The sequence below is a fragment of the Barbatula barbatula genome (genome assembly GCF_947034865.1).
Source record: "Barbatula barbatula genome assembly, chromosome: 25".
Classification (NCBI taxonomy): domain Eukaryota; kingdom Metazoa; phylum Chordata; class Actinopteri; order Cypriniformes; family Nemacheilidae; genus Barbatula; species Barbatula barbatula.
Genome location: NC_136788.1, coordinates 15,894,651 through 15,921,884, shown reverse-complemented (window position 1 = coordinate 15,921,884; position 27,234 = coordinate 15,894,651). Strand labels below are relative to the sequence as shown.

Here is a 27,234-nt window from a genome sequence, read left to right as displayed (position 1 = left end):
GTGCACACCATTCATTTGCATTTGTAATTTTGCAAACATAAGCTTCTAAAACATAAGGCTCAGATCCTCTCCCCCTCTCAACAACAACTCTTCACCACATGACATCAGCAACAAAAAAGGGGTGGGACTATACTGACTGTCCAATGGCCAGGCGTTTTTAGCCTTCGCCTCCGGGCCCAACTTACAACAAGCCAATCAAAAAGGAAAGGGCAAATCCCTGCAGCTAGATTTTTTTCTAGTTTCACTCGGATACACGGAAAAGAAGTCGTAAAAGACGTTTCATGGTGACTTACATATACATATACTTAGCTAAATCAAATTTGCACATTTGATGGAGTGATTTAAGTATGTAATGTAAACTAAAAAATACACCTGCAACCACCTGTGTGTGTGCGTGTGTCCCTTCATATTTCTACCTGGTCTTTATTCAATTGTCCACCCCTGTGGGAGTGCTGAAAGACCAGAAGAGCTCATTCTCGCCCTAAAATAAAGATGTGTGGCAGTCGAAGTGTTTCCTGCTGGATGTGACATTCACTTTAAAAGCTTGTCTTTATATCTGGCATTTCTCAAACCCATTCAGATATGTCAGTAATAATGGGGGTTTATGGCCCTCATGGCTCGGCTGGGTGGATGTTGTTTAGTTGCTTGAGATAACCGTGAGTAAAACATGAATCCAGTTCAGTGGCTCAGTATTTTTGGCAAACCGTGCTGACCCTGATATTAAAGTTTTTATGAAAGCATATGCAGACGTCTCCTAAAAAACGCGTCTCAGATAGTAGTGAATAATTTTTTATTTTAAACATCAACATCCAGAAGTTTCTGCACCATCGTATGGCGACGCTATTCGATTCGTTCTCGCAGTGCTTGACATCTACTAGTCTTGGCCGATGTTGCTCGACAGCTTTAAATTTGTTTCCGTCGAGGTAAGAGGCCAGATTGAACCCGGACAGACAGTGGCGGCCACTGTGGCGTTCTGAGAGTAATACGTTTTGACGTGTCTCATTTTAAAAGCATCGGGAAATACACTTGGCCCCCGTACCACAGGAGGACACCTCTCTTTGACCTTGACGTCACTCGCGGCACACTTTTAAGGAAATTACTTTTTAATGTTTTTGGAATAAAAAAAGCCATCGTGGCATTAAGAATGAGGGAAACGTCGGACGGATGACGTGTAGTCGGAAGGAACAGCTGCCCCGTCATCAGCATGTGGAGGAAAGACCCTTGTTGGGTGAAGCTGATAGACTGTAAATAATTGAGAGTGATGGAATATTCTACTTTATGTAATGCACAGTCCGCTAACTTCATTGAAGATGACGGGATTACATTACTCTATTTTTAGACAACACAAAATGCATGTCTGTGAAAACATCTATTTATTTTTAAGATGAAAGTAAGTTGCATTCAGATAAAAAAAAACTCGGGTTGCTGGATGAACTCCTCCATGTAATGTAAGACTGCAGTAATGGCAACAACATGTCATCGTATGGCCGACCAATCCATAGAGGCTTCAAAGCGTACATTGGCCTCATTTATGAAACACAAAGTGTTCAATTGTACCATACTTGTGTAAACCGCATGCACGATTTAACAAATTGTGTATGTATACATTGTTTCATCCTTTCATCCCAAATCCTTACGATTTTTGCTTATCAGAACATGATCTTTGATCCTTTACTCACCTTCTTCTCAAACTATGACAGAACACAAAAGAAGAATTTGTGAAGAACGTCAATAACTAAACAACCCATTGAACTTCAAATGGGTTCTTCAAAATATCTTCCTTCGGGTTTCACAGAAGAAAGAGTCAGGTTTGGAATGACATGGGGTGAATAAATGATGACACGATGACCTTTAAGAGTACATGCAAGCCTCATTCCTGAAATTACATCATAAGATGTCATACAGGGAAACTCCTGCGCGTTTCTTGAACGAGGTTCTGCAACAAAATGTAAACATACAGGTCAAATGTTATGGCAGCAAACATCTTTACAGTGTATTATACCGTAGTCATTCCTTCATAAAACATGCTGTGTTTACATGCAAGCATTACATTGTCTGGTTTGTTCATAAACTCTCAGAGGTGAGCACGTTCAGGCAAGAAGCAGCTGGGCAGAGACGGCACAAACTTCCTAAAGAACTTTCTGAACTCCGTGTTGAAGACGGTGTAGATGATGGGATTGAGGGCGCTGTTGACGTAACCCAACCAGGTCACGATGCTGGTGACGCTGCTGGGGATGTCACAGTCCTCGCAGATAGCCCTCATAGTGTGCACTACGAAGAATGGTGTCCAGCAGAAGAGGAAGGCACCTGTAGATAGTTGAAAAATTAGACGATGTTTGAGTTCTGGTAGGCTGGTATCCAAACAAATCTACAAAATCGTATTCATCTCACTACACCTTGAACATCTGACTCAGTCCATATCATTCCCCAGAAATTCAGGAGGTCACTAAAATAAGTTCACAGCTCGGCATGAATAATCTCTGAACTATTCAAAAGGTTTTTTTGTTCACTTCATCCTGAGCTGGTTGACAGAGGGTCGCCCTCATCAGAGGAATGTGAAAGGTGAAGCAGGAATCTATTCATCCTGCTCTCTGCGGGTGTCCATCATTCGTCAGAAGAGAGAGGAAGGAAAGAACACGCCGGTCAGCTGAATTTCACTTTTCTGGAAGTGAGGTGTGTCCCTAAAGTTACACAGCAGTGTTGCTATAAGTTTAACTTTGTTTTTAACTTAGACGTTCTGACCTTCTGTGCAAACTGAATTTAAAAAGGAAATAAAGTTGAATGCCGCGGTTCTTAAATATAAATATGGACATAACAATCTCTGAGATGCTATTATGAATAATTATCTATTATTGAATTGATTTAATAAATACATAACGTATATATACATATACAGTATATACATATTTATTTTTTTGTTCAACTTGTTCTGTTCTTCTTGTCTTTGTGTTCTTATGCTTTGATGCAATTCAAATAAAAAGAAAATTGAACTGATTTTTACTATTATTAAATATTCGGCAACACTTCATTTTAGGGGGCATTTGTCACTATGAATTAGTTGTTAGTAGCATGCCTATTATTGGCATATTGGGCGTTTATTAGTACTTATAAAGCACGTATTCCTGCATGACCATATTCTCCATCCCACCCAATACCTAAACCTAACAAATACCTTACTAACTATTAATAAGCAGCAAATTAAGAGTTAATTGGGAGAAAAGTTATAGTTAATAGCGATTATTGCCCTCTATACTGAAGTGTGAAGATATTCTATAGAATATATTTGATATTAAAATCTTATTTTATCATTTAATTTATAATATATTTTGTAATATTATATATATTTTTTATTATCAAAAGCAACAATCTGCAACTTATTTGGTTAAAAATCATCGAACATGTAAGTAAAACTGTATATTAAGCTTATAATAATTATTTATAAATAAGACATTTCACATCAAAATGGACCAATGTTAAAAAACAAACGTATGTACAGTAACCTTGTATGTTTAAAACAAACAAGGTTAAATATCATGGACACGAATGTCTAAAATACAATATAAATATAACCCACGACATTTAAGTACATTTAGTAGTTTGCCTCTTTAGCTGTGATACACTACAGTATTTGTTTACAGTTCTACAAAATTAGAGATGTTTTTTAAACTGACTAGCCACGTGCATTATGGGTATCCTCCTGACCCTCGATCGCCCCCCTCTATTCCACCTCATCTCATTTGAACTCAGGCTGACAATTATTGCCTGGGGCAAACGAGGTTGGTCAGAACTGTCAGTCCTGTACTGTATGAGAGTTCTCACGTCAGTGGCAGGAAACCTGTGAAGAGGATAAGAGTCGGCCTTAAAGTGACGGCTGTCCCGCTGCTGGACTTAAGTGAGCCTTACGTCATAATCGGATTAAAGGATTGGCCAGGAATGATTTGCCGATGAGGGCCAAAGCAGTTTCAACATGTGAAAGAAGTGTTTGTAATTACTCTTATTAGCATGTGTAATGTGCAATATCTTGCGTCTTACAAAAGAGCTTCTCAGTTCCGCTTTCAAGGATGCTTTTAACAATCATCACGAGAGTTGAAGGGATTTATTTCCCCTTGTGTCATTTCCAACCTGTTTAACTTTATTTCTTCTGCAGAACACACAATACCCAATTGATACCCAAACAACATGGCCCCCATTGACTTACGTTGTATTATCACAAAACAACAAAGACATTTCTCTAAATATCGTCTTTTGTGTCATACAGGTTTTGAATGTCATGAGAGTGAATAAACGGCAGGATTTTAATTTTGCATGCAAAGCAACATACCTACAACAACCGGAAGCACCCTCATGGCTTTCCTCTCTCTCCCGTTAATCTTTGCCCTCTTCCTCTGCCGGTTCTGATCTGCCTTGTATCTCTCGCCGGGGTACGGCAGCATAGACACGCCTACGTCTTTACAGTCCGCCTGGTACGGGCTGTCAGAATCTGGATACTGATCCTGGTCCAGCTCCTCCAAGGAAATATCAGCGAGGTCCTTGTCGATGACGGGCGGCAGAGGGGGCGGCAGGGCGGACAGGGGTTGCAAGGAGGCAGCGGCCTCCTGAAGCTTCTTACAGGCCTGCATGCTGCTCCTCAGCTTGGCCTTGCGTGCCTCCTCCCAGTTTCTTAGGCCGCGGAACATTCCGCAGTACAGCAACAGCATGATAGGACACGGCACGAAAAACGAGCAGACCGAGGAGTAGATTACAAAATTGTTGTCCTCCAGCTTGCACTCGCTGTGGTCCCTGTTGGGGACGTTGTTGATGCCGAACATCACTGGCGAGGCCACCGCCAGCGCTAAGATCCATGTGCCGGAAAGCAGGACAATCTGTCGCTGGTCCACGTGCTTGCGGTTGTAATTAAGAGGGATGGATACAGCGATGAACCTGCGGTGAACCGCACAGTTCGTTACATAAAAGGTCATGCGATACAGAAATCTATAAAAACCCACAGAAACCCTTCTTTGCCCTGGTGGACACCTTGTGTTCACCAGCAGCTAAGCCACTGGTTGAATTTCTTATTCACTAATTGGGTTGACCTAGTTCCCGGGCGAACGGTTGATAATGCCTCTCTCTCCAGTGATCTGATAATATCTCTCATATCACTTCTATAATGGGGACATAATATAGAGAAGCCTGTGTTTTGTTCTCTATTATGACATTATTTTCATGGCAATTAAGCACATTCGTGTCCTACTGTATTAAAGCAATGAACGTCAGTTTCAAAACATTTTTAAAGAAAATTAAAATGCTTTACAGCAATGAGAATGTGCGTTGTTAAATGTGTCACCTAAGTTTTACTCAAGATGCCAGCTACCAAAGATGAGCAAAACCAATGTCCATCCCATATGCAGATTGATGAACATATTTTTCTTTTTCTTCTTTGCACTGACATTCAGATATTTTTTTACAGATTTTTCACGTCATCAAAAATGACTTCAGAAATGTACAAGAAAACCATTCTTTTAGAAAATTAACCAAGGTTTAAAACAAAAATAAAACTGGTTACTGCAGTACAGCCGTGGTTACAAAACAACCACTATTTGAAAAAGTTAAAACATGGTTACTGTAGTAAAACAATGGTTTTGCCAAAAGTAAGCAATATAACAAAATAACATGGTCACTAGTTTTACATAAAAACACATGGCTAATTTTCATAAGGGATGAAATTTTACAGGAAAACCTGTTAATTTACAGTAGCCTACATTTTTTGCGCCCCAGCTGCCTGAAAATTTCAGTTTTTTATGTGATTCTACACTATTGTCAGTTCATGCACTCTCAAAAAGGATGTGTGAAATAATACCAGATGTTTGTTTTATGGAATTTTTATATTTATGTTTTTTTGATGTTGTGATTACACAAAGAGTTGAACTATGGCAGCTGAGAAGGCCATTCTTTGAGTATTTTCGGAGCCTGATGAAATAGATATAAATACGTGTTGAACACCGTAAAATACATGTTTTCCAATAACTTCAATTGTTACGCTGCAGCGGACACATTTAAACGACTTTACTTGGACCCATTGTGGGTTATATACGATATATATGATATACAATACAAAAGAATTGTACATTTTACAACCTGTGACATATACCCTATATGCAATGTTTGTATAAAAATATTGATACATTTACATTTAATGTATGAAACATGGAGAAAACATTATTTTGACTACTATGCTCCGTTCAGATTCCCAGCGACTAGCAGCGGCAGATGGACGTGATCTTGGCGACAGGAAGTGGGCGTGTCCAGCGTTGGAAGTCAAGCGATGAAAAACGATAAAACAAGTCGCTGGCTGTCTGAACGGGGCGTAAGGTTTTTTTCTTTTCTTACATTTTTCTTAGTCTATGTTTTCTATGTTTATGTATGTCTTTAATAAAAAAATGTAGTCATGTCATGGCCGATTCACTCGAAGAACTTGATAAAACTGTATCTACTCAAAATGATTCACATCATATAGACCTCACAGGTCATGTCAAACGACTCCCTCTGGAATCATTTACCGGTTGCAAACCATCTACATTCGACACTGTGACGCTGTCAAGTGTTGGTAGTCTTTTCTTGGATAACACATTTCATGCTGTTTTACGTCCCGAGAGTGTCGTCCTGGGCATATATCTCATTAATCGTTCTGCTGAGTCAAACAGATCTGTAGAGGGACATTAATGCCCTGCACTCCTCTGAGATCTTCAGGCCGACGCGTGTGAGAGAGTCTAAATGAAGCATAATCGCTCTCGTAATCGTAGCGTGAAGACCCTCGTATTATGAATGACTAATAATAAACCCCCCGTGCAGACACCGGGGTAAAATCTCCATTAGAGTTTGAGAAGAGACCGAGCTCAGATCTGTCAAGTCTGTAATCAAAAGATCTCAATATGAACTCAAACAATTCACCCAAATCCAGATTATTTCACCTCTACCAACATTCATTTTACACCTCCATACTAATATGACTTTATGATCATTTTAAATTGTGTAAAAGAGTAAAACTGTACAGTGCCAAAAGTGTCAAGATGTTGTCAGTCAGACTCACCTGTCAATGCTGATGGCGCAGAGGTTAAATATAGAAGCTGTGCACAGCATCACATCCATAGTCATGAGTCCATCACATATGGTCATATTCAAACTCCAAACTCCATCCTGAAACTAAAACAGACAGAGAACGCCCCGCCTTAAAATGTTGTTGACCAGTCACAAGCGAGCTCCATCATATGCTCAAAAGTCTAACGACGTTACTAACTTTACATTCATTTATAAATGCAGATGAAAACGCTTTGCAATGTGCACATCATCCACATATAGGACGGGGCGAGGGCGGGGGCCTGTTTCCTTCATCTCTATGTCCGACCCTTCATTGTGCACTCTTTCACCTCTCCTGAACCGCCTCCATTGAGGGCCAACGCAGACAGACTGTGTTTGAAAGCTTAATTTCCCTATTAGCAGCTTGGCGTTGTCACAACAGCCAAACACACACCCCCACCAAATGCTCTCAAATCGTGAATCGAGTAGCTGATACACAAAAAACAGTCTTTAAAAAAAGAGATAAAACATCTGAGAGGAGGATTTAATGGCATTTAAATCATTGGCCTGCAGGAGAGGACAGATTCCTAATTGCTTTTTGGTAATGGCCTCTCTGCCATCCCAGCGACCCACATTGGCGACATAAGTGGACACAGTGGCTGTGCGGTATGGGCACTCATGTACAATTGTCATTAAGTCATGGATGAACCACATGAGGCTATTTACTGTGTCCTTGGCCTAAAATGCCTACCGTTCCCAGTTTGGTTCATTTCCCGTGACCTTGTCACCGGCTCAGAACTCGGTCCGGGGATACAGTTGTCTGACGCCTCGACCGGTAAGGAATGTCCATCTGTGGTTATTTTGTCGGCCTGTTTGAGCTCGTGCCCCCGCCTCGGGGCGATGAAAACAATGTGCATTGTGCCGTGTTTATGATGTCTGGTTTTGGCAGAAGCAGATCATCTCAGCAGGAGGGACCACGGCAGAGCCAAATGCATGTCAGTAGAGTTTCACGCAAGGGTAACGATTGACCATTAAGGTGGTCTGACGAACTCTTATGGAAATTGGGGAAGCATTGTGATAGGTGATGAAAAAATCACTATGAAAAAAGCATGGTTATGCAGTTTAAGATATGATGCCAAATCATCCACGCTGAGTAAAGCAATACAAATTCGAAAGGTTTCCATTTTTATCACGAAGCATTTACTATTGAAACCATGACTGCATTTACATTTCAATAAGATGTAATGGTGTTACATCCACCAAATGACATCCCACCAATAGAACCCAAAACAAGACCCACCCATAGTTAAAACCATTCATTATAACCATTAGAATTTCTATTGACTTCTTTTATAGAAGGGAAGTCTGTTAACTCACCTCTGCGAAAACGAACAGTGGCAAAACCAGAACAGCCAAAAGCAGATCAGCAACAGCCAAACTGACTATAAAGTAGTTCGTCGTGGTTTTCAAGGCTTTCTCCGTGTAAACGCTCAGACACACCAGCACATTCCCACAGATGATACAAATAATCAATAAGATCCCGAAGATGAGGGCTGGGAAGTTGTAGTTCGTGTTGTGGTTGGAGACGGTGAGGTTGGCTTGCATGTCTGTCTCTATAATCATCCGTCATTCGGCAATACTTTAATAAGACACATCATTAAAACCCGTTTCTTCTTTGCCATTGTCGGAGCGCACCTGAAAGACTTTGGATTCGGACTGCGCGCCTTTCCTTCCCGTTGTTTTCGTCTTTAACCAAAAAGGAAAACGACATAAGATCTCTTCGTTCTTCATCATTTCGTTGCAAAAGTTGTCCACACAGGTTTGCGCTGATCTCCAGGTCGCGTTTCTATTTCCATCGAGCTGCGCGCAGCGTCTTAAAAGTGGCTTAGCGCAGCGCGTAACCGCGAGCTGTTATAACCGACTGATGCATTGCGATATAATATCGCAGTTATTAAAAAGGCACATCGTTTAGAAGTCGATGAATACTGCAATACAGCCAAATAAAGCCCGCGGCGCGCGGGGTGACTGCTGGCATCTCCACACTTTACGCAAGATTCCCATGGAGTGATAATCTCATCCTGCGTGACTGTGGGAGTGACATTTACAACGAGTGGCAGAGACGATCTCGAGGATGCTTTTCAACATGCACACATGCTTGGGAAGGTAAAGTTCATGCGCTTACAAAAAATAACTTGAATTCCAGCCAACCGAGGGTTCCTTAAGATGCTAGAAAATGGTTTTATTACAAAGAGACCCTTATGAACCATCAACTGTTTAAAACCAGCACAACATTACTGTAGTATTTTTTAAGTACTTTAGTCCCATTCACCAGATAACATCCCATCGACAGAACCCAACACATTACCAGACCCACATGTTCTATTAAAAGCAATAAAATTCCTATTACAACCATAGAATTTATGTGATGACTTCTGTTGCTTTTTCAGGCTATAGAAAGCTATTGAGTGTTATACCGATATAATTCATAAACTACATTATAACATCATATAAATCTTCATATAAATGTATATAGAAAGGAGTCATTATATAAATAAATGAATATTTTTTTAGTTCGCATAGGATGTGATACAATATCTTTTTAACAGACTTTCAATACCTTCATAGCAAATTGTGTTGTTTAAATTAAAAAACATTTAAATATTTAAGAATAGTGTATAACACACAGATATGAAAAACATCATAACATAACACTGAAATTATATATATATATATATATATATATATACTGTATATCATTATTGTGGTTTACTGGAATGACCCTTAAAAAGTCCAATCCAATCCAATGAGTGATGTCACCATAATTACATAGTTTTAAAAGATGGTTTGATCTATAGAACGAAAAAAATATGTCGCTGGATTGAAGAAAGACACGAGACAAAGCTTTCAGATGTGCTTTTTCAAAACTACATTTATAGCACATTTGATGGGGTGAGAGAGACCCGGCGTCATAATCTGTTTAACGGTGGATTATCTGTTTAGGTTTCATCTGCATATGATAAACCTTTAAGTAATGCTTTGACCTTTCCAGGTTCTGAACATGAATGCAGGAGAGCCGTCGCTTCAGGTACAAATGTCTGCTGATTACAGGCAGAATTAAAGTTAAACCTGTTGTAAATGTATGCAATAAATAAAGACAAATATATATGCATTGATAACAATATACAACAGCGGTTTATGAAGGTGCCGAAGGTACATGGTAAAGGATTCAATGAACTTGCTTTAGTAAATTTCTTACTTCTTGGTTATGTCACGGCATCTGTTCCTTCTTTAAGATCAATATCAATCCTTTTCCTGACTGATTTATTGCCATATTATATAGCAATATAATCAATCATTTCATCTTATTCCTCAGTAAAAAAAACAAATCAATCTTAGTTTTGCATTTATAATAAAATTCAGCATCAAAACCTAAAGGTTTGAAAAAAGTCGAAATAATACACGGGACTATACAGATAACTGTGGCTGTAGTTTAGCAAAATTCTAAAGGGTTTAATTTGAGAAGATTTAAGCATGCTATAATTTACATTAAAGTCCCTATTCCCTGTAGGATTGCAGGAAGATTGACGCGATCAAACAACATTTAAAACAAAATATATTTAATATGAATCTTGTATTTGCAGTCATGCACTATTTATGTTTTCCCCATTTCTTATTTATTTGAATGTTATTGCATTCATTTGATCTTCAGATATGTGCACCGCTGCAGAACTTTGTTGATCAATAATTTGCAGTTTACAAAAGTGAGTCACCTGTGATTTGAGTAATGATGTGTATTCTGTCTTAAAGAAAGTGTTGTTTTGGTACATTTTGATGTGACATACAGTACAGTACACATTTGCTCAGCATGCACCACTTATCCAAAAGTATTTATTTTGTGCTCATTAAAACCAAAAATGATCTTTGATATTTTCAGAGTTGTGTCTAATATTTCTTCTACTCCACAGAGAATATGAGAAAGCTTCATGAACGAATAAAATCGCAGTTTATTTGTGTATTCAACATATTATGACCTGAGCTCTCTGTAACTGTAGCATCATAAATTGTTTAGCTTTTATTGCTTGACCTATATAATCTCATTTCTATCACTTATGTCTTATTTAAACAATCCCGTTCCATTTTCCAGTCTCTCATTAAAGTCAAATCAAACCTGAAAAACCCTTACAGTTGGCGTAGAACCTTATTAAATCTTCATTTTAATAAGATGTCAGAAAGTAATTGAGTCTTAAATGAGTGACGGCACAGGGATATTAAAGCTAAACACACAGGGAATTAAAATAAGAAAGCGTTTCATGACAGATTAAAAACAATAACACGTGAAGCAAGATACACTCTTAAAAATAAAAGTGCTTGAAAGGTGATTCACAGCGATGCCATAGAAGAGCCATTTTTGGTTCCACAAAGAAACAGAAAGGTTCATTGGGTGTTAAAGGTTCTTTATAGAGACATTTCAACAAAAACGGTTCTTCTTTGGCTTCATGAAGGACCTTGTTTTTTTCAAAGCGACTTACAATGAAGAAGAACATTTTATCAGTCTGTGTGTTGCTGGGTTTCGAACCCACGATCTCAGCCTCAGGTTTGCCAAAAGCGCTGTGTGTGTGGTCTTGTTTGTCCCAAATGTACCCACAAAGATGCTTATTTGAAAGGGTAAAAGAGCAGACCCCATTTTAGTTGCATAACACAAGATACCCAAAAACACCTGTGTGTGTGATCACAGATGGTTGATGACACCCGTACAGATGTTGTGCGCCTGCCGGGATTGGTTTGGGCTCAGTCTCATATGACAGCAGGAGGGAATTATGGGTAAATGGTCGTGGTGTGTTCTGTTGCATTTGTTTACTGTTCAGTGAATGCTCTCTATTATGTTTTCTAACGTTCAAACACTAATTCCAGTAGAGAATGTGATGCTGACGCCACGCCCTGTTTTTTAAGTTGCAGTTCCACCGGATGCGCCGCCATCTTGGGAGGCTCATAATCGAAAGTGGCCTACCAGGGCCGTTTCCAGAATTACTCGGCAAAACATAGATCTCTCACTTTTTGCAGTGAAACTGTGCAGTATAAAACTGACACTATAAAACACTGAAAACACTGTTGACTGAAAGGTTAAGTAATTTTCTATGGTGTAAAAGGGGTTTGTGCCACAAAAGTACATGACTCCCTCTACTGGCACCTTATAACCAAAGTTTATTTTGGGAGGCTTTGCTTTGGATCGGATACAAAATACAAAAGCCATCAAAAAACCGACTCAAAATAACACCTCAAATATAACAAGGTTTACTACAGTCAGATACTCGCTCACAGTAAACCAAACCACATCAGATGGAAATTCAGCCATCATTCTGTTGTTCAATCCATCACACCGGCCATAAACACTCCAGCTGCCCTTACAATTTCATCTTTACAACCTCTGTCCCTCATCACGTCACGGCCATTTGGAGTCTCCGGCATACGTGCCCATTTCAGTCACGACAGTAATGTGATTACGGCAGTCTGCGGTTCAGCAGTCTAATTGTGTATTATAAGATATGTCTGAAGATCTAAAGAGCTCTGTTAGTCATCTCTCTCTTTACAGAAACAAATGCATTCAATAAACTCAAAGGAATGAGACACAAGCGTGATCATTATTCCTCCATTACCGCTAATTTGAAACATCAACCATCAAATAACAGCAGAAGTATGAGGTTAAGTATAAAGCTGTGATTTAAACTCAGCGTGTGAGTTCAAGTCAGTGTGTGTGTGTGTGTGTGTGTGTTAGAGAAGATTTGTTTATCAGTAGAAGATGTTGTTTGTTGTTATGATCCTCATGCACTAGTTTATCTTGTGGCCTGTGTCAATTAAGCCAATAAAACCCCCAAAGTTTGGATTGGTTCTGTTTATAACCAAATCTTTTTTGGGCTAAAAATGCCTGGCTATTGGACAGTCCGTATAGTTCCACCTCTTTTATCCAAAGCGACTTACAGAGAGTTCAGGGAGAAATAAGCGATATGTCATAAAGGAGTAATAATACAAAAGATGCTCATACAAAGTTACTAGTTTCAACAAAAGCCAGAACACCTGTTGAGAGAAGAGAGAGAGAGAGAGAGAGAGAGAGAGAGAGAGAGAGAGAGAGAGGGGGGGGGTTTATACATATATATATATATATATTTTTTTTTTTTCTCTTTGGTCTTTCAATTATTTTGTTGCTTATGTCATGTGGTGAAGAGTTGTTGTTGACGCTTAGTATTAGAATCCTGTTTGATTTCACGGTGACGAAGTAAAATCATCGTCTTTGTTTCATTTTGTGAATAACTGGCAACAATGTTCCCAAATGAAAACAATATTTGCATTTCAAATCTGTCGGGTGACTTCACGTCATTCCTTTGGTATGTTTATGTCGAAATTCAACAGACACCGGACTGTAATTCCAAAAAAACATGCAGAAATCCTCATGTAAGACAAAACCGTGGTGATCTCCCGGCGATATTTTTTATAGAAATAGCTTGGTACAAAAGGCAACGTCTCAAAAAGAAGGATTTACTCAGGTTTTGGCTACCCAAAAAGAAACTAGTTGATACACACGCAGACACAGAAGGTTTGTGATGTCATGATATTTTAAGCCCTAAATTGAACCCTGACACAACGATTGAAATTAGCTTTTCAAATAAAACACCACTACATTGACTGACCTTATTTTATTTGCTCAAGCTTATTTTAGCTTATTTATTTATTAATCCAATAATAATAAAACAACAGCAACATTTTCAAGTGTACAGTTCAAGTGTACAGTAATATGTAAGAGGTTTGGGTTTTACATTTGTGTGATTCATTGTTGACCATTGAGCAGTTAACTGGGACATTATCATGTTATTTGCTCCTGTCATTAGTTATTAAAGCCTGTGTGTGTGTGTGTGTGTGTGTGTGCGCGCGCGTCCAGCTGTGATCTAATCCGTCTGGCAAACCCATCATCTTTTCTTCCCATTGATTTATTAATGGTCACATCGATATCAAACAGTCCTGCTGTGTCCTCACCACCAATTAAGGAAGTGATTACTTTTAATGATGTGTAACTTTATTAGCATGAGCGCACATCGATCAGGTGGAGGAAAATCACAAATGAGGAAGTAAATAGTCCGGCCAATAAAACTCAGTTTGAGTTGTCAAACACGCATTGGGAGTTCCCGATCGATGGTTTTGGGGGTACATATAAAGCCCATGAATAAAAAGCAGGTAAACGCTGCTGAACGACCGCAAGATCTTTTTGGAAACATCAAATTGAGGGTGATGGAACATTTTTGGATGTTTGCTTGACTTTAAAACGTTGTTTTGTCTTTGGTTTTTACGTTTGATTTGTTTGTAAGGTTTGGAAATGTCGTTTCTCACTGGTCTGATGAAGGCCGTCCTTGCCGTCTTACTCCTGCAGTGGACCACCTGTCAACCGGTTCTGGGCAGGTCGGCCGAATCTCTGATCTTATTTTCTGTGGCTGTAAAAGAGAGAAGAGTTTATTCGAATCCAGATCTTTGGCCAGTCGTGTAGTTATGAATTGAATTGAATGAGGCCTATCAAAACTTCTTATGTCTTTATGTGCTTCTTTAAATGGAAAGTTTACCCCGTTGTCATTTATTCACTCTCACATTGTTTAAAACACGTATGCGAGTCTTTATCAAGTAGAACACTGAGGAAGATATGGTTTACATCAATGGGAGTCAGTGTTTTGTGACCAACCATCTTTCAAATATCTTTGTTGTGTTCTGCAGAAGAAAGAAAGTCATACAGGTTTGAAATGACGTAAGAATGAATGAATTTTTGTGTGACTGTCCCTTTAAATAATCATTCTTTAAATGTATTTCTTTCATCACTTTGTTCTACTCTTTTAAACTCTGTCTGGAAGTCATAAGATTTTCATTTATCCACAAAACATTTTTTTGATGTCAATTTTTATTTGCATCTGTCGCATAAGCTATCTTGAAGAAGAAGACAGCATCACCAGAACGGACAGCTTCTCTCCCATCGAACTGTTTCCCAGGGATGAGGCAGATATGACTGTTGACCTGAGAAGCGGGTGAGACTTGTTTGGGTGTTGTCTAGCGTCTTACTGTCCCCTTGTGGACAATAAGAGTAACCGTTATATTTGTCAGCCGTGGTCATCCAAAGTGACCTATAGTGCACAAAATGAATAAATGCAAATTACATCAAATATTTTGCCAGCATTCAAAACATGTGTTTAACAGAAATACATTGACTACGTTTGATCAATGCTATTTGTCAACCTTGAAACTCAAATACTCGAGTTTTTAAGTTGGACAATGACACTTCAGTTCCAGGAGATCTTGGCTTCAGGCGAGGCAGCTGGGCGACATCGAGTTCACAAACAGATACGCCGAACTTCTCAAATCTAAAGCTAAAGTCACCTCCATGTGTTCCTTCCTGAAACGAATGCAGAACAGCAAGAAAAGGTGAACGTATTGCTCGGTTGTTGCCAAATACATATACTGTATATATATATATATATATAATGTTAACAAAATAAAACAATGAGTTCATAGTGTTTATAATAAATGTTCTGTATCTTTAAAGCGGTGTCGGTGGAGATGCAGAACCACTGATGGTCCTGATGAAACAGTATTCATGTCCAAACATCTACTAGTGAAGAGTCATGTCCTAATGTCCAAAAACACAAAAACATGAATCCGTTTGATTGAACATCATCAAACATGTTGTATGACAAACTGTTGTATATTTTTTAATAAACGCTGAGACTTTTAATGAATGTTTCATTTAATAATGTAGTTATATATCACACACAGTTATGTTTATGTATGCGACGTTTGTTACACTTTTAGTATTTAGAGCATCTTACGGTAGATTCAAGGTAGATTTTCTTGTGGAAATCGAACCCGTGACCTTTGCGCTGGTAACACAATAATCTAAAGACAGGAGTGACAGGAACACAGTTTTAGATTTACAAACTGATTTATTATTATGAAAAGATTTACTGGTACAATACTGAAATGTGCATGGTGAACACTGACATTATCGACAGCTGAATCACATCTCATCTCAAGTTTAATCACGAAAAATGCTTTACAAACATAAAATAAAACAACCAACGGCATAACCATCTGAGAAGTGTTGGTGCGAAAGAATAAAACCTATACATATATTGCACGAAGGATAAGCTGGGATATTATTCAACGTGTGTTTCCTAACTGGAATGATTTCCCGTAAAATAACAAAGTACTAACTATTACGGTTTATGTATGAGATCAGCAGCCAGATAAGACTTCCCATCAGGAAAGTGTTGCTTTAAGATTAAAGGTCCGCATGTGAAATGACGTCCATCAATGTTGGTGTCACAGATCTATCGGCAAAATACCTAACATCTAAAAATGAACCAATGATACAATGAATAATAGATAAACATTGCACCGCTGCCGATGGGATGATATTAAATTGTCTTTGAGTTTAATTCATTCATAAACTCTCAATACTTGAATTTGCGTCCCGTGTCAGCAACAGTCAGACTTCACTAGAAAAAGTTTACAGGCCAAGCACTGGAAAAAATATATAAAACTATAATTTATATAAATATTTGTTTTATTGCCATTGGTTTATGAGATGTACAGCTGTGTATTGTCTATGAGGCAAAAGTCCACATCTGCCCGTCTTTATGAGCAATAAATCGGAGATAGGTTTCCGTCTCAAAGGTCGACATGAGAGACAGTTTCACTGATCCTCTCAAATGCTCGATGTGAACACGAAGCAGGAACGAAAGGATTTCGATATTTCCTAGATATTGATCCATCATCTAACAGAGAAATGGATTTTAGTTTTTGTATTCTGCTTATTTTTACCATCAGCAAATTCACCGGAGGTCAAAGTAGGTGCTTTACATTTTAAACCTAAAGAATAAGAGATGTTTTTAGCGTGGGGTCGAATAGTCCAGAACATAAAGTGTCACATTATATTCGGGGAAAACAGGTGAAAAGTGATGGTTTCTATTTTCCTGTGGTTATGAAATACCGCGGATAACAGCTCACTTTGTAAAACGGCCTTCTGATTTAGTTGCCTCTCAAAAATGAGGTTTATTGTCTGAAACAAGTATGTGTGTTTGTTTTTGAGATATTGAACAAAGTCACACTTTAAAAAAAGGAGGTTTGACTTAAAAGAAATAAGTTAGCTGGTTGCCTTAAAACTGACAGACTCATTAAGTTAACTAATATTTTTAAGTTGAATGAACGTACAATTTTTAGGCAACCATTTTAAAGTTTAACCAATTTAAATGTCACTGGCAGATTTGTAAACAACAACACGTTATTATACAATTCAATTTCTTTAGTTAACAAAAGCAATCCTTACATAATTTTTTATACTTTTAAAATAAATAAATGCTGTAAAACTTTATTTACCATCAACTAATGTCAACAAAACGAATCTTGTTGCTCAGTGTTATGAACCTTATAATATTATGAAGTGTATTTACCAGGACATTCATAAAACCTGTGTTTTATTCCACACAATACTGTTTTGTGTTTCTCTAAATGTCACAGATCTCTGCTCGGTGGAAAAACACATCATCTTTTTCCCGGAAAACAACACCATCGAAGCCGTGGTCACTTCACTGAAAGCAGAAGCGGGGGTCACTGCCAAAATCATGAAAGAAGTCCCAGTAGGTCTCTTCAGCATCAACGGATTCGATGTCGTCGCCATCACTGTACTGGACTTTGAGGTAGTCTACAAAACATCTGATAAAAATATTTGATCAATTGTGTTTGTTGGTTGTGTGTGTGTTTTAAAACATTCCTCAAAAGCTTCAATAACAGTATATGACTGTAAGCTCCATTTTCCACATGTATGTTTATATGACGTCCTGTATGGTTTCGTGGTTGTTTTAGACATTTAATCCAGAAAATCCCTATGAAGTGGATATCGAGTGTACCAAAGATGGTTTCAGCCCTGTGAGTAAACCCATATTATTCATCAAAGCTGAAAGAAATACTGTAAATGTATTCATTAGATTCTTTTAATTCGTGGTGATGTTGTTGGATAAGCTAAACTAAAGAGAACAAATATGTTTACAATTTTTACATTTTTTCGTGATTAACTGAACAGATCATCATTGTATACTGTATATCGTACAGATGTGCTTTTAGTATTTTATAATAAGCATGTACTGGATATTTTTGGAGGGGCACAAGAATGATGGGGGTACGGCCCCTAGCATCCCAATTTTTTCTATAAAACTTACTTTTTACTGGAAGTGTTTACCCGTCAAATACCGATGTATTAAAACAATGTCTGCTAAACTGCTTCATGTTATATTTGATCTTTCAGACAACACTGAATCTGAAAATAATATTGGTAAACATCAACGATAACGCTCCTGTATTTGATGTCAGTGAGGACACACTAAATATCGATGAGGTACGTCATCTCTTGATTTATTCTTTTCTTAAAGGAGTAGTTCACCTTCAAAACGAAACTTCTGAGATAGTCATACAGGTTTGACACGACAAGAGGGTGTGTAAATGATGACAGACGTGAAGGTGAACTACTCCTTTAATGTCGACAATACACTATCTCTATATTCTGATCAGTTTATGTTGATGTGTTATGATTTTCACAGCTACAAAAAGTGGATACGATAGTTGGACGATTCACAGCAGTGGATGCTGATAAAGACGATCAGATTTTCTATCGGCTTGATTCTCCGGAGGTATTGATAAGAATATCCCTGTAGTCTATAAATCCCTGAAATGAGGCCTTGACTTCTATTCTGTTCTCTCGCAGGGAGATTTTGGTCTAGAAGATGCTTTCAATCCTAACATTCTGGTGAAGAAACTTCTGGATTATGAGAAAATTAAGAAAATCACCATAATTCTTTACGCACAGGTGAAGTTTAAAAGATGGTTTGAAGGGTTGGTTTACACAAAATAAGAATTATGTCATTCCACGCTTTTCTGCAACATAAGAAAACAAATTATGAGTTTTGAACATCTCAATTATTTCTCCTAAATATTCATGAGATCAATGGAGAGCAAGTCTCCTGCATCTCATTTATTTCTCATGAGAAATAGATTCAGAAATCTCATGTCGTCGTTTCAGAAGAGATTTGTCAAGTCTGCAACCGAAAGTCAATGTTATCGAAGATCTCAATATGAACTCAAACATTTCTCATCAAATTTACAACAATAATCCAGATTATTTCACCTCCAAACTATTCCAGGATTTCAAATGTTACACTCTTTCGTTTCTACGTATTTATTACTCCCAAGCAATTTTAGCAGCACATGTTCATTTGTTATATCTGATGCCATTTCAGGACACACCGTTGTCCTCTACAGTGACAGTGTCCAACACCGGCTCCATAACCATAACGGTCAATATCGTAGACGTGGACAATAGGCCGCCGTGGTTCCAACCCTGTACAGAATCTCAGATCGGTACCAGCACAGTGTGCATCGGCTCTGGCTACACAGGGACGGTCAACTTAACCCAACAAGCGGTAGGTTTCACTTTTAAAAATCAAATTAAAAAATCAAATTTGAAATGGACGAAACAGACGATCAAATATCCAAACCAAAATCAGGGAATGGAAATGAAATGTCACACCGTCTCAGTCATGTTGTTCATTGGGTGATCTACTCATGGGATGAATAAATCAGACAGACATATTGTAGGGTACAACACTGTTTTTGTACCATAGACAGGTCCTTTGTCCTTGATGCCAGGTCCGGTCAGAGCCACCGATGGTGACAAAGGGATAAACGAACCTATTGGTTACAGATTCCTTGAAGGTGAGATTTATTCTTTTATGTTATGGTCCCTGTAGGTTTATATGTTGGACACGCATGTTCTTCAATGCGTATCAGCGACTGAATTGTATTGTTTGCTGCTTGTTTCAGAAAATGAAATATTTGAAATCAACCCTGACACTGGCGACATCACAACAAAGAAACCCGTCGACGTTGCAGGTCCGATCACTCTTATGGTCATGGTGAGGAAAATACTTTGGTTAGTTCTGACCTCAGCGTTCTTTAGCGTGTATTACCGCCGTAATGGTACATGGCAGCTGGTCATTCACTGCTCCGAACTGGTCAATTCGATTCCATTTCTAAATCACAGCTCGAACCCCTTAAGCTCATATACTGTAAGCAGTTTTAAAATGCACATTTACATTGACTATTCATGAATCAAGATGATAAGACTTTAGGGGTGTGAGTATGGACTTACCTCACGGTTTCATGCGGGTTCACTATATACGCTCGTATCACGATATTCTAAATAAACCTACAATAAAATACATTTAAATCAGATATTTATTTCTAAAACATTTACAATTTTCATTTTTTGTACATACATTTTTTTATTCTTTGACCGAATGCATGGTTTAATTTGAGGTTTTTTCAGTTTACTTAAATTTAAACATTTTAAAAAGTTCCTTTTTATTGAAATCAAAAAACACATTGGCCTAAAAATTATTAAAAAACTTGAAATAAATTAATGAAAATGTATTTTGCGTTAGAAATAACAAATAATCATAAATAATGATGGTAAATAAAATCTAAGTTTAAGTCCCTAAAATTATAATAATAAACTAAAACTAAAATAAAAATACATTATATAACAACATTAAAAAAAACAAATAAACTATATAATGTCAAAAGCATTTAACAAAATTGCTAAACATTTAACTGAACTTAACATACAAATCCAAAAATAAAAGCTTATTTAAAATATTAGTAAAACTACACTAAAACTTAAAAACTAAACTATAATAATTTGGGAATTTTACCTGATGTATTTCAATTGAATTTGGTTTGTCACTGAAAACTAAAACTAAACTAAAAAGAAAAATAAGCCCTAGGAAAGAAATGTCAATGGAGGTCATGTGATGGCGTCCCAACCAATAGGATTACAAATATATATTATAAAAGAATCTCTAGAATACACTACGTAGTGTCATTTTTTTTGTATTGCGACGTATACCCCACAAGATTTATAATGTGTACAAACCCTCCAGATTCGATCTTATAGGGGTAAATATCCAAACATTTGTTGTTTTGTGCTGTATCCGACATAACTGCATGTTTGTGATAACATAGCAATTCCATCACATCTCTCATATTTGCGTCTCTTCTTTGTCCCTTCAGGCGTATCAGAAGCAGAACAGCGATCAATACGCCACTAACACGGTCATCTTGAGGGTGGTGTCGGGCAGTAAACACCCTCCCAAATTTGTGAAGCCCAATTACGAAGGGTTTATCTCAGAGGACGCAGGTGTGGACAGTCTGGTGCTGGAGAGCAAAACGTCCAACAGACCCCTCCGAGTTCAAGCTACAGATGAGGACTTTGCTAATGTAAGATATAAGAGACAATTTACGACGGCTTTGTGAAGGAAAGAGTGTCTTGAGTCAAGTGTTTGATTTCTATCTCCGCAGGGGTTGAATCCTGACATTAGATTTGAGGTCATCGGCGGGACTGATTTCAACATTACTCCAGAAGGTTTCATCCTCATGGTACAGGAGGTTTCCCAAGGAAGTGTGAATTTACAAGTGAGTTTAACAACTTTGACGTTGGTAATATTATATCACGTATAAATATTATTAATGATAATATAATATAACGACAGATGAGGGTGGTTGACACGACCAATGATGAATCGAGCACCACCTCTCTTACAGTTGAGGTCACTCCAGGTAAGACTAGATCAATTCAGCATGCTTTATCAAACAACACTGAAGGATAATGATATCACGCAAATAATTCTTATTATACGAAGAGCCTTTATCCTTTTGTGAAGTGAGAGATGATGTCTGGACAACGCTTTGATCAGGAAAATCTGATTTGAGAGATTTTGATGTGAAGTTTAGGTGCTTTTACGTCGATGTTTTTCACCTGTCATCTTTCTCTGAATTCATCTGACATCTCTCACTTTGCAAAATCAGATAAAGGCAATCCGAACCGGGTAAATTGAGAGCGCTTTACAGGGTTGGGCTGATCTGAGCTTTTTGGCTGTCTTGGCTTTCAGCAAACGGTTGCTTGGTGAATCTGTTTTCCATGCGTTTAACCATATTTTCATTCAGATTAGTTGAAAAAATGCACCCAGAAAGATGCACAAATATCCAGGTTCACTCTTAAATAAAAAGGTGCTGCATGATGCCATAGAAGATTATTTTTTGTCTAAATGCTTTCATAGCTGTTTCACAGAAGGTTCTTTATGGCGAATTATTTTTATTTTAGATTTTAAAATGGTAAGAGATGGCTCTTTGTGGGACCAAAGATGCTTCTTCTATGGCACCGCTGTGAATTTGTTTTAAGAGTGTTCAAATCATGGTGGATCAAATACGGTCAAACCCAACGGTTAGGTTTAAAGAAACTGTGCTGGGATGTTATCAATGCACTTTTTAGCTAAAAGCCAACGGTTGGGTTTGTCCAAATGTGACACAACCGTATGTTAAAACACGAAACATAGACAGGATTTCAAATATCTTGAATCAGCTGGACGGCAAACACCCAAATGATCCGGTTTCTTCTGCAGGAGTCCCGACTACCACTGCTGTCACAACTATCACAACTACAGATCAGAGCACAGTTAAAACCACAGAACACACAACAGGTCAGACCACAGATCAGACCACAGATCAGACCACAGATCAGACCACAGGCACACAGTTAACAGACAGCATTCCCACTACTCACCCGGACATCCACACAACTCTTGGCCACACCACAGGTACACTCGCCTACGCTAAGCTATCTAGCCTTGCTTATTCTTGTGTGTGATTTTAAAGTGATTTCAAATAACTGTGAAAGTGCCGGCTCATCCCAGCCGAATATAAAAACCGGCCCAAGCAAGATCAGACTAAAATTGGACTTCCAGCAAAACCCGGCAAACCAGCTTTGATCTGGTTTTATCAGCTACGATGGTACATCATGGTTGCACTATGCGTGTCATTTTCCTTGTGAAAACGAATCAAGGTTTTATAACAAATTAAAAAGAAAACACTGCAGATGGTTTCAGCCGCAACAACATAAACAAACGTTATGTGGCCCAAACTTAACTTCCGGTAGACCTCCACAAAGAATCAATAACTGTTGAGTAGTTGAAATGTCAATACTATTAATATACAATAAGATATACAAAGAAATTAATATCAATATAATAAAATATAAAACAAATTGTAAATATATAAATTGTATTAGACCGGAAGTAGACTTCAGGGCCAGGCACATGCGTCTGATGAAACCGTCTGTGGTTATCACATGATTTTACAATAAATTCATATTTTTTAAAAATAACTATAAAATAAATCATGGTTCATTTTCATAAGGGTTCAAATATTTGCAGGGATTAGAACTGTTTTAAAAAAGGAAACAAAAAATGAATTCTACAAAAATGAAGTCAAATCTATTCACTTTAAACACTTTTGGTAAAGCCAACTGATGTTTACTGAAGTACAGTACGCTCAAATGAGTTTTTCCTTTATTCTGTCGTCCAGAAGACAACCGGTTGCGTGTAGGTGGGTACAGAGCGGAGGATATGGCCGCTGTAGGTGCCAGTTTGGCTGTGGTCATCGTTCTCTGTCTGGTTGGCATCGGACTGTTGGCTCATCATGTCAAGAGCCATAACTCAGACTGGAAAAAACTTTCTGAGGCAAGCGTCTTCAGAAGCAACGTGAGTTTCCACAAAAAAAAAACACAAGATGTTTTGGCGAAGTTCTCAAGCCGTCAATGGTTGATTTAAAAAGCAGCTTCCCAAACAAGAAACAAATGCAGAAATTTTACCTCTCTATCACCATCTCTGTTTGAAAGATGAAAGTAGTAGGGTTTTTTACGTGGATTGTAGTCAAAGGAAGTCAGACTGTCTTTTTTTGGGTTTATGAAATAATGGCAACAGCAATATGAAAATGTGTTTTATAAAAATCTCTATTCACCATTCAAAGTGTATTTTTCTTTCGGCAGCTGGGTGGGGGGTCAGGAGACCCTAAGGAGGGTGTGCAGTACACTAACGACGGCTTCCGGCATGATGGTGATTCTGGAAGCGTGAGCTCCGGGCTTGCCGCAGACCTGCAGATGAAACTGGACTCCGGGGCGAAATCGTCGACGGAGCAGACGCTCAACACCGTTCCCCAGACGAGAGCCGCACCTGACTCCAGCAGCCTGGCTAGCGTAGATATCGAGAAAGAGGTCAAACCCATCCTGACCAAAGAGCGACGGGCAGAGGAGGGCTACAAAGCCGTCTGGTTTAAAGAAGACATCGACCCCAACACCAAAGAGGAAGTGGTCATCATTCCTGACACGGGAGAACCGGCAGATCACGATGAAGATGATGATGATGATGATGAAGATGACGAGGAACATATAAACACAGATTTGGATGAAGAGGCTGCGGGAAGATTTACTAGAGATTCAGACTCAGAGGATGAAGAAGGGTTGACGTCAGATTTGTAGACTTCTGATTGGATTAGGGGAGATATCCCAGAAGTCTCTTTGGATGGTGAAATGGCGCTTGGAATTGTTGCTCAGATGTTGTGACTGTAATGGAGATAAAATAAAAGATAATGTAAAGAAACTGAGGAACTTGTGTCATACTGTATGACTATTGTAGGTGTTCAGGTTGCAAATACGGTACCGAAATTACATTTTTAATTTCAATGTGATATCAAAATGTACTTTCTTAAAACGTGTTCCTAGTCTTATCGTGAACAATTATTTTGTTTCTTGTTTTCTTAAAGGGACAGTTCACTCCTAAATAATAATTTTGTCACGGTTTATTTGCCCTCGTGCTGTAAAAAACCTTATTCAATGGAAGTCAATGGGGTCCGGTGTTGTTTGGTTATCAACATTCGTATAGATATCTTCTTTCGCGTTATGCAGAAGAAACAGATTTGAAATGACGTCTGGATGAATAAATGACAGACTGTTCATTTTTGGGTGAACTATCCCTTTAAGACAAGATTGCTGCCATGGCAACACTGAGAAATCAACTGTATATTTGTGATGTTACAGTGAACCTTTGGCCTCTTTTCTAATCGTACACATAATAATCATAAATTTCTTTATAACTTGCATTAGTTTTATTCATTAACCCGAGAACAGTCACGTCTATTGTGTACCGTATGCATGCTTTTGTAAAACATATTTCACAAACAGACTGAAACTGTTTGACGTTTTGTTTGGCAGTAATACATTTGACGCTTTTTGAGGCCACTGTAAATATAAGACTGTGATCATTCCTAACTATGTAAATCTTAATCTGACATTTGAAAATAAAAATAAAAGGGCTGTTTATTGAAGAATGCTGTTTTAATGTTTATAAAGCATTAATCAGGCACTTCTTTTTTGTTATAAAGCACATGTTTATTAATGAGCACAGGGTTTTAAAGAGCTCTTTCTGAAGGTGTGAACTGAGAGGACTGTTTCTATGACAGCAGGTCTGTACACATTCTGTGCTCATGCATCTGAATGCCTATTAAAATCAAGTTCAAAGTTCGACCAAAATGTAAATTCTGTCATCATTTATTACCCTGGTGTTCTTCCCTAGAAAACAAGCTTGACCTCAGAGTATTTTATTGTATGGGAAAGATTTCGCCTAATGTTTTTATTTAAAATATAAACAAAAACATTTTCAAACATATTTCACAATGTCTTTGAAATAATACAAAATGACACAATTGTAATATATTATGTTTTAGATTCAAAATATGCACAAATATATTTTCTAATATATATTTTAATTGACTTACGATTCTTTATTTTTGGACTCAAATATGCTTTATTTTATATGCACAAATATATTTTCAAATGGCTTCAAATGAAGAACATATCCAGAAACAGTCATATATTATACACTTGCTTGACACTATTAGCTGTCCATCACAGGATTTTTTTGTCAAATCTCTTATACATTGATGCTGAATAAGCGCTCAGCATTTCTTAAACAGCATTGTTAAACTTCTTAACATCTCTTGTAGATAAAAGCTCCTTTAGTTCTGGGTCAGTGTGACCTACGTTCTTTAAAGGCCCTTGACAGAATGAATGAAGCGGATTTGGAAGAAAGACAAAGGTCAATTAATTCCTGAAAAATAACAGGAGGGGAAAATGATGTCCGAGCTAACTGTGATCCACACCGGCTGTTTCATGTGGTTTTATTCTGGAGTGAAAGAATGCTTCCTCTTTCTGGTTCCATCATTGTTTCATTGTTCAGGGTTGGACGTGTCGGGCTTTCAATGGCACTTTACAGGGAAAATCAGGCGTGTATCCAAGCAACAGGGCATTTGAGAAGGTGGCAAGTTGGGGAAAGAACATATAATAGGCTTAAACAGCAGCCGATGAAGTTCAGAATGAAATCTGCTTCAAACCACACGCCTGTAAGACACATTTAACAGAGGTGAGTGCTTTGTTAGTATATTACTGCAAGTCGAGTCATACAAGTGATGCTGAATACAGTCATCTCTCAGCTGGACAAACTGTTTAAACTCTATACGAAGCTTAGGGTGAAAGTTATCCATTGGTTTCTAATACAGTATAAAGTTCTGTCATAATGATGAGGAAAACTTCTTGAAACGCATACATGCATGTATTGTGAAGTTGTTTACAGTCTTAAATTCATTGTGCTGTGTAGATCTAGAAATCAACATTCTCAGGGTTGTTTTGTGACTAACAGCAGCTGAAAGATTTTGGTAAGCGGCAGATTTTACATTGTCAAATATAAAAATGATGTCGTCATTGTTTATTCACCCTCAAAGTGTCAAGAAAATCTAATATTGAAAGAAAAATAGAAAAGAAACATATAAAGATAATAAATTATTATTAAAGAATAAGCAAGCAAGGGAAAAAGAAAAAGCTAGAAAAATAGCAAGGAAAGAAGAATGAAAGATAGAAAGAAAGAAAGAAAGGATGAAAGATTGAAAGAGAGAGAGAGAAAGAGAGAAAGAGAGAGAGAGACAGACAGACAGAGAGTGAGACAGACAGAGACAGAGAGACAGAGAGACAGAGAGACAGAGAGACAGAGAGACAGAGAGACAGAGAGACAGAGAGACAGAGAGACAGAGAGACAGAGAGACAGAGAGAGAGAGAGAGAGAGAGAGAGAGAGAGAGAGAGAGAGAGAGAGAGAGAGAGAGCAGAGAGAGAGAGAGAGCAGAGAGAGAGAGAGCAGAGAGCAGAGAGAGAGAGAGCAGAG

The 27,234-nt window shown here is 38.0% G+C and overlaps 3 protein-coding genes across 8 annotated transcripts; 2 read left to right on the top strand and 1 right to left on the bottom strand.

The window, feature by feature from the left end:
* Nucleotides 1–1,260: 1,260 nt before the first annotated feature.
* drd4a (dopamine receptor D4a) lies at nucleotides 1,261–9,119 on the bottom strand. 5 transcript variants are annotated; one of them, XM_079449586.1, is made up of 6 exons: nucleotides 8,431–9,119; nucleotides 7,805–8,149; nucleotides 7,067–7,179; nucleotides 4,322–4,920; nucleotides 2,051–2,307; nucleotides 1,358–1,936 (listed from the first exon to the last, which is right to left on the bottom strand). In XM_079449586.1, exons 3-5 carry the CDS (start codon nucleotides 7,150–7,152, stop codon nucleotides 2,075–2,077), a joined length of 918 nt encoding a protein of 305 aa, XP_079305712.1. In that variant the 5' UTR covers nucleotides 7,153–7,179; nucleotides 7,805–8,149; nucleotides 8,431–9,119; the 3' UTR covers nucleotides 1,358–1,936; nucleotides 2,051–2,074. The 5 variants fall into 5 exon arrangements, with proteins under 5 accessions (XP_079305709.1, XP_079305708.1, XP_079305712.1 ...); XM_079449583.1 differs by lacking the exon at nucleotides 7,805–8,149 and having other exon boundaries at nucleotides 1,261–1,936; XM_079449585.1 differs by lacking the exon at nucleotides 7,805–8,149 and having other exon boundaries at nucleotides 1,358–1,913; nucleotides 2,038–2,307.
* Nucleotides 8,629–15,812, top strand: LOC306890084 (uncharacterized protein). Its single transcript, XM_079449587.1, has 5 exons — nucleotides 8,629–9,216; nucleotides 14,409–14,499; nucleotides 15,009–15,110; nucleotides 15,367–15,504; nucleotides 15,626–15,812. The coding sequence occupies exons 2-5, from the start codon at nucleotides 14,417–14,419 to the stop codon at nucleotides 15,693–15,695; spliced, it is 393 nt and encodes a 130-aa protein (XP_079305713.1). The 5' UTR covers nucleotides 8,629–9,216; nucleotides 14,409–14,416; the 3' UTR covers nucleotides 15,696–15,812.
* Nucleotides 15,813–16,746: 934 nt separating this feature from the next.
* Nucleotides 16,747–25,342, top strand: cdhr5b (cadherin-related family member 5b). 2 transcript variants are annotated; one of them, XM_079450557.1, is made up of 15 exons: nucleotides 16,752–16,928; nucleotides 17,599–17,777; nucleotides 17,944–18,006; nucleotides 18,383–18,472; nucleotides 18,675–18,764; nucleotides 18,839–18,940; nucleotides 19,371–19,553; nucleotides 19,755–19,845; nucleotides 19,954–20,045; nucleotides 21,202–21,408; nucleotides 21,490–21,603; nucleotides 21,681–21,747; nucleotides 22,590–22,784; nucleotides 23,551–23,726; nucleotides 24,014–25,342. In XM_079450557.1, the coding sequence occupies exons 1-15, from the start codon at nucleotides 16,868–16,870 to the stop codon at nucleotides 24,500–24,502; spliced, it is 2,199 nt and encodes a 732-aa protein (XP_079306683.1). In that variant the 5' UTR covers nucleotides 16,752–16,867; the 3' UTR covers nucleotides 24,503–25,342. The 2 variants fall into 2 exon arrangements, with proteins under 2 accessions (XP_079306684.1, XP_079306683.1); XM_079450558.1 differs by lacking the exon at nucleotides 22,590–22,784 and having other exon boundaries at nucleotides 16,747–16,928.
* The last annotated feature ends 1,892 nt before the right edge of the window (nucleotides 25,343–27,234 follow it).